This window comes from Dissoconium aciculare (genome assembly GCF_010015565.1).
Source record: "Dissoconium aciculare CBS 342.82 unplaced genomic scaffold K489scaffold_39, whole genome shotgun sequence".
NCBI classification, from domain to species: domain Eukaryota; kingdom Fungi; phylum Ascomycota; class Dothideomycetes; order Mycosphaerellales; family Dissoconiaceae; genus Dissoconium; species Dissoconium aciculare.
This window is the reverse complement of record NW_022984989.1, coordinates 1-6879: the sequence shown is the minus strand read 5'-3', so window position 1 is coordinate 6879 and position 6879 is coordinate 1. Positions and strand designations below refer to the sequence as shown.

General features: G+C 51.2%; 5 protein-coding genes across 5 annotated transcripts; 1 reads left to right on the top strand and 4 right to left on the bottom strand.

The window, feature by feature from the left end:
- Positions 1-506: 506 nt before the first annotated feature.
- K489DRAFT_366058 (uncharacterized protein) lies at positions 507-1067 on the bottom strand (the record flags this gene model as incomplete). The annotated part of the gene is made up of 2 exons (XM_033602736.1): positions 780-1067; positions 507-716 (listed from the first exon to the last, which is right to left on the bottom strand). The coding sequence occupies exons 1-2, from the start codon at positions 831-833 to the stop codon at positions 507-509; spliced, it is 264 nt and encodes an 87-aa protein (XP_033454735.1). The 5' UTR covers positions 834-1067.
- Positions 960-1557, bottom strand: K489DRAFT_305724 (uncharacterized protein; the record flags this gene model as incomplete). The annotated part of the gene is made up of 2 exons (XM_033600546.1): positions 960-1247; positions 1300-1557. Coding segments are annotated over 2 exons (546 nt in total), but the record flags the coding sequence as incomplete, so codon positions are not given.
- A 1629-nt stretch (positions 1558-3186) lies between these two features.
- K489DRAFT_328961 (uncharacterized protein) lies at positions 3187-4080 on the top strand (the record flags this gene model as incomplete). The annotated part of the gene is made up of 1 exon (XM_033602099.1): positions 3187-4080. One exon carries the CDS (start codon positions 3187-3189, stop codon positions 4078-4080), a length of 894 nt encoding a protein of 297 aa, XP_033454733.1.
- A 427-nt stretch (positions 4081-4507) lies between these two features.
- On the bottom strand, positions 4508-4955 carry K489DRAFT_385631 (uncharacterized protein). Its single transcript, XM_033606146.1, has 2 exons — positions 4611-4955; positions 4508-4556 (listed from the first exon to the last, which is right to left on the bottom strand). The coding sequence occupies exon 1, from the start codon at positions 4839-4841 to the stop codon at positions 4665-4667; it is 177 nt and encodes a 58-aa protein (XP_033454732.1). The 5' UTR covers positions 4842-4955; the 3' UTR covers positions 4508-4556; positions 4611-4664.
- Positions 4956-5095: 140 nt separating this feature from the next.
- K489DRAFT_328960 (DDE-domain-containing protein) lies at positions 5096-6568 on the bottom strand (the record flags this gene model as incomplete). Its single annotated transcript, XM_033602098.1, has 3 exons — positions 5096-5634; positions 5674-5959; positions 6056-6568. Coding segments are annotated over 3 exons (1338 nt in total), but the record flags the coding sequence as incomplete, so codon positions are not given.
- Positions 6569-6879: the final 311 nt, after the last annotated feature.

The window sequence follows — 6879 nt, the reverse complement described above, 5'->3', positions numbered from 1 at the left end:
TTCACCTCCACCTGAAGCTGCAGTATTCCCAAAACATCACCTTCGCTGTGTAGTTCGACGAAATCACCGATCGAGCGACACAGGTTTTTGATGAACTTCCATCCCGAGAGAGACGTATTAGATATCGCTTGCCGTTGGCAGGACGTGGTTACGAAGACGAAGCCGGGATTTAGCGGGTGTTTGCATTTTTTTTCGGGGCGTACACCGTATCGTCAATGTGGTGTGCTCTGTTGCTCCGGGCCGCACAGCCAAACAAAGATTTAGAGCTTCGGCGGGTTGCAGTCGCAAGAGCACAACAGCGATGCTGTTATTTATGGTGAGCTACACAGAACAACGGAGTATTTAATAGAACATGATGACGTGCGGGTGTCATGTATTGGCCTCTAAATTGGTCGTGATGCCGCAGCCAGGGACTTAATTCATCTCAGATCACTATCGCGCTTCATCACATGCTCAATCTAGTTAAAGTCAAATAAAGAATCAGTGTCAGTAATAACAGTACACTTCTACACTTCCCGCAGTAACACTCTTTCGTTCGTCTGATCGCCCTCGACACGCAGACGACGCCGATGCCACCACCACCACGATATAAGCGTGATCACAGTCAGAGGCACAGACACCGCCCAGAAGATCCAAAAGTCTGACGAGAGGATGAGTGTCCCGTTCGTCCCGTCGCCCGAGGGTTGGGTTGTGAAGAACCCCATTCCAAACAGTGTCTATCATTTCGAGCATGGTCAGCTTACACGCCAGGCATCATAGAGTCAGTCTCGCATACTTACAGAAACGAAAGTTGCCGGCAGAAATGTCATCGTCACTACCGCAATGGCCCTCATCGCCGCAGCTTCCTTGGCGGCATCGCTGCCGATCTGCACATGTATCTTGGTGTCACTCTGCGTCGCCACATGGAATGCCTGATGCCGTTAGTGATGCAGTTCTGAAGCGAGATGGACATCGATACTCACCAAGGTGATTTCGTTCTGTATGCGAGTGTCCGTCGCAAAGGAGCGATCAGTCAGTCCCTGCAGGACTCGGAGCTGGAACGAAAGCTTGTCGCCGATGTCGTCCCAGGCTTCAAACGCTTTCCCGCTGTCACTGCTGAGACTGTTGAGGAAGGAGCGTGACCGTGAGTACTGAGCGCAGATCGTATCAACGGTTCGTGTCGCTACTGTCAGTGATTCAGCGACATGCGTGCTGTGTCGCGCAATCTCGTGCAGGACGGCGTAGTCAACGACTTCGTGGGCTCTCCTCTGCTGTGATCAGCTTGTTGAGCACACCAATTGTTCATCATAAATGACATACAGCCTCGCGGCGACTGATCTGGTTCCGGATCGACCAGACGGAGTCGTCATACGACCGGGCGACACCTTCCACGGCGATGGCAAGAATGGAATACGGAGAACTACAGTGTCGCAGGTCCTGTGCGTCCGAGTCGGCCAGTCGTGCTTTGATGTAGCCGAGCGTGCGGGACGGCAGATCGAAACACACGCACGTCCTCGCGCCCGATGCCTCCCAACGCGTGAAGAACCACATTTCGTGCCATTCCCATCCGTGCTGTATGGTATGCGGTCCGTGCAGACCCCGGTGAGCGCTGGTGTCACCGCCCTTTTCATCGCTCCGCGGGACATAGGGGGTGAAGATCTTCTTCGGCGTCAGATTTTCGAATGTCTGTTTAACAATAAATCGACACCAGTGCGCTGATGGGGAAATGTTATGTTGTGTTCTCACATGACGGGGGTTGTGACCGGTGTAGATGCTCACTGTATGAGTGTGGCTGCTCCCTTCTATCGTGCCGGACATGATGCCCGGCGAAGCCATTCGACTCTAAGTATATCTGCTCCAGCAGATACCTCGGGAGGTCTAGCTTGCGTAGAACATTCTCCTGCACAACGAGGGGCAGATCAAGCAGCGATGTGGTCGTGGCAAATCTAACGTTGTCTTAGTCGCTGAACAGCCAACATCGACGGGTCTCATCGTCGAGAACATACACGACCTGGTCTTTAGCTGCATCAGAGACCTGTAACTGGATGAGCTTATCGCGCATTTGCTTGTGAGATGTCGATTGCTAGCCATTCGGACCATAGCATCTGTCTAGACACATGGCCATGTGGTACTCCGAGGTCTAGCTTCCAATGTCAGTGGATAAGATGAACAGAGGCAGTCGATCTATGTTATGACACACCAATCTGAGTGACACAATATCCGTCCATGGCGATGTTCGAATCTATAGCATACGACTGAATAGGGCATCATTCTCTTATTTGAGCTTTCTGATGTCCGTACATTCTTCTAAGGACGCCCCGCTGGAAAGTGCCGTGCGGGGCCGCCTCCAGGCAGACATGCAAGGCGCACCCGTGATCTGTGTTTCGATGTCATTACTCTGACTCCATGCAGAATTGGTCTCCAATATATCCTGCTCTTCGGTGGTGTGACCATCAGATAGGGTAAGCCACACCGTGCGACGACGCAAATATTGGTCAGCTTCCACAACAATCAAACGTTTTCGTCAACGGCACGTGCTGCAGCTGACTAATGGAGGATCCTGCAATCGGACCAATTCGAGTTTCTGGTGGATTCAACGAGAGGCCAGTGTTTGCCCAAGCGGCTGCGGTTAGCGCCAACTCGGAACCAATAGATCGGCTGATGCATGGCTTTGTGGAAAAGGCCGGCGAGAGACGTGTCGGCACCTGATCACAGCCCAAACCCTCATATCTCGCCGCAATCCACCCCCGAGACTTCAACGCGTCATAACTCCATCAATACTTCCCCTTTTTTAATGATTTGTGGATATTTATGATCGTGACAACTTGATCTTGAAGTGTTTATAACGGTGTATCAATATGACGTGTTGTGGTGGTGCTACTATTTCGTGAAGCTGAGAGCGTGGATATTGCGACGATGCCAAAGTCGAAAAAGCCGAAAGTGCCGAGGAAGCAACAGCAGACGGCTCACCTCAACACACCACGAAAGAACAGAGCACACGGTGTAATTGACGCCTTTCTACACCTTAAGAACAAGCAGCCAAGTCAAAAAGAACTCTCAGATATCTGTAGCATTACTGCCTGGCAGGCTAGGGCCGTCAAAAAGCAGCACAAGCATGGCGATTTTAGAGATCGACGCTCATATGCCCCTGGCACCGACCCTCGGAGCCATAGAGACCCCAAGATTGACGGTATTCAAGAGCAGGCTATGGTCGATTCAATCAATCATAATGGCTTCGAAGGCCATGCTCGATCTCACGGTGAAGTAATGATGGATGTTGATGTAAATGCTCATCCAAATACTATCTCTAAAGCACTGAAGAAGCATGGCATTTATAGAAGAAAAGCCGCACAGAAGCCATTCATCAATGACAGTCTGGCTGCTCTCAGGGTTGAGTACGCCGAGTATATGCTAAAGGAGTACCCAACAAAGGAGCACTGGAGGAGGGTTAGATTCAGCGATGAGGTTCACTTCGGATATCAACCTCAGCAATCAGAGTATATCTTTAGAGCCGAAGGCCAGAGGGACCACCCTGATTGTATCCAGAGGGTTGATAAGGAGCTCCTGAAGTTAGACGACGAGTTGGAGAATGAGAATGCTCACTGCTGGGCTGCAGTTGGATACAACTTCAAGAGCGAATTGGTACAATATAAGATACCTACTACTCGCAATGGCAAGATGACTCTAGAGGTGTATAAGGGCATCCTCGAGAAGTACGTTAAGCTATGGATTGAGGCCGGCCACGATTTCGTGCTCGAAGAAGATAGTGACTCTGGCTATGGAGCACATAACGACCCTATGAAGAGGTTCAAGACGGCTATAGGCCTTACGTGGTTCTTCAACTGTGCTGGATCTCCAGAGCTAGCATCTATTGAGAACTGCTGGCAGCCTCTTAAGCACTATGTGAAAAAGCATAGCAGGAGGACGACGGCGGATCTATTCGAATTAGCTGTTGAGGCCTGGCAGGCTCTGTCACAGGACTCGATTAATGCCTGGATCGACTCTATGCCTGAGAGGTTGAGAGCAGTAATCGAGGCAAAGGGCCAATTCATCTCTGATAAGAAGTGTCTGTCAGCTTACCTTCGCGAAAAAAGAACATAACGACTAGCCATAGGTAAATTACCATGTCGCAATATGTTATAGAACTATTCAATAGCTTCATTTCTATCGCAGAATATATTGATTTCATCCAGTGGTTGTTGAGATATCGTGTGTTGAACTCGACGTGGTGGACAGATTGGTAGAAAGTGGTGGAAAAATGAGGGTTTGGGTTGTGGACACGTGGTCGGGCATTGATATCGATGATTTCGCCCGTCTTTGCGGGTACGCTTGTTGCGGAGACTATATTACTGAGTTCATACTAAGTTACTGGTTGAGGAAGGCGGGGAATTTTGCGAGCGTTTTGTGCACCACTATGCTGACTCATTACACATTTTCGCGGACCTCACCTACGCAACCTTGTCAGAAATGGAGGTGCTTAACCAGAGCCTCAACATGGCGGCAAGCATTCTGATCATTATCGCAACCCTAGCCGCGCTTTCCAGAGAAATCCTTCAGCGCCGACGTCGAAGCAATGAGTACGTTGTGAAGCAATCGCACGGCGAAAATGGGCTGACTGACGACGTCGACATAACTTTCTGATGGGCATGTCTTGAAGACGACAGCGTGTTCTCCCGCATGATGCATTAGGCGAACACGCCGAAGAATGGAACAGGCGGGCACGAGTCGGACATCCAGATTGTAGGGTTGAGCTTATCGAGGTCGATCTTCAAGTCTTCAACCCTAGTCACCATACGCATGCACCGTCGCCATACCTCGTGCCTCGTCAACACACTACCGCGTGGCCATGAGATAAAGCACATACTGTCTCACGTTTACGATAGCGCCCATATGACGAGACGAGAGTGAGCGGAGATCAGGTACTTAGAAGAATACAGATCATATCAGAGCTAGAGAAAGCTGAAGTAATTACAAACAAAGATATTCCAACGAGTGAAGTATTGTGTCTCTGCTCGCTACATTACATCGCTAGGAGCACGTGGTGAAGTATAAATTTAGGGGTTGTGAGTTTGCCAAGCGTAACTAGTGCACGAATTGTCGAATAAATTACCACATTCTAGCTATTGGTGGTCGGTATTCCTTGAGTGTGCAATTCTGTGTATCTTCTTTGTACCCTTAGTGAGTCAGTACTAGTCGGCACCACATCCGAGGTTTCGTTAGTGGCATTGCGGTCTACCGCCTGAGTTCTCGATCTGCGCTTTGCGATTGGCCTCGCGTCTCGAAGTGCCCGCCCATCTCTTGCTTTCTCCAGATCCTTATAGCTCATCACTCTCGCTGTCCCGATGACTTTGGATCTCGTTGAGCGTCGTACCCGAGCTTCGCTGTTCGACTTTTGCAGAAACTCGTTGCGCCGCTCGAGCAGTATGTGCTCGCCGAATGAAGTCTCGGCTGCTTTTGCTAATTTCTGTACATACTTCTGCAAGCGGCGCTGGGAGCCGCTGTCTAAACCCTGTGTATCACGCCGGATCACGTCGTGCAAGGTAAGTATGCCTGCAAGATCCACCGGAGTCACTGGTGTCACAGGTATCATCGGAGTGGATGGAACGCTTGGTATTGGCCGCGTTCGTATGTTGGCATCCTGCTGGCCCACCGGATCTCCATGGACCGATTCTGCTATGGTAGGAGGCGCAGCACTGCGCGGCAGATCACGAAGCACTCTTTCGGGACAGAATGGGAATAGACCTGCCTTCGCCCATCCTGCGCGGATGTTTCGGGGCGTGAACGCGATCTGACGCGCATGACAATACAACATGGCAAAGTGTTCTTTGCCGATCGTTCCTACACCGCCTCGCTCAAGCCGTTCGACCTGATCACGATATGCCGCTTTGAGGGGACCGAAGATGGAGATATCACACGGTTGCAGTTTATGGGACGAGTGGGACGGCAAGCGACAAAGTACGATCTGGTGCCGAAGAGCGAACTCGAGGATCTCGAGGGTTTCATGGGTGCCAAAGCCGTCGCAGATCAACACACGTGGTCGCTGCCCCGCTCGGTCTCTCGTCTGCGGCTCGAATACAAGACGAAGCCACTGCAGGCTGAGATATGAGTCTGTACATCCGCTGTCGGAGTAGGCATAATGCAATCCAGGCGTAGGATGAGTGACCCAATTCGCTCGGTGGGTGGCCGCGGGCCAGATAATCATAGGATGTAGATATCGCCCGTCAGCACTCACACATTCGACTGCTGTTACGGTCGTCCGCTTCACACGTGCGACTCGACAGCCGTGCTGGTTCGTTCTATCCATGATGACTCTCACAGAATTCCGCTTTGACAGCATTACACCCATCTCGTCCATGTTATACACGTTCTCCGGTAGGACTTCCGGGTCCTGTAGCACACCGGCGATCACGTCAAACCATTTCACCACTTTCTCATAGATGTCAAAGCGGTTCCAGTCCATCGCGCTGCTCTTGCCAGCCTTCAAGATGTTAGAGTACCGCTTGCAGAAGGATTGCGACCAGTTCTTGCCCGGAGGCTTGCTCAGTCTTTCCGCGACAACACGTGAGCATGCTAGACTGAAGGCAATCGAGCGGACGTGCTTCACGCGGACCGGTTGGCCGAGCGCATCCTGGTGTAGCAGGAATCGCACCAAAGCAGTCTCCTCGGAAGGTCGTAAATACTGCTGACTTTGAGTCTTCTCGAGAAGTGATCGACGGCCACGTGCACGAAGCTGAAGCGTTGTGCGGGGCACATTGCCACTCTCTGCTGCTTGTCGCAGCGAGGTGACGACACTGCTCGCGCGGAATTCATCAAAAACCTGTGTCGCTCGATCGGTGATTTCGTCGAACTACACAGCGAAGGTGATGTTTTGGGAATACTGCAGCTTCAGGTGGAGGTGAA

What these genes read in the sequence shown, in the direction of transcription:
- K489DRAFT_385631 (XM_033606146.1), bottom strand. Translation starts at nt 4,841, where the DNA reads ATGTGCTTTATCTCATGGCCACGCGGTAGTGTGTTGACGAGGCACGAG.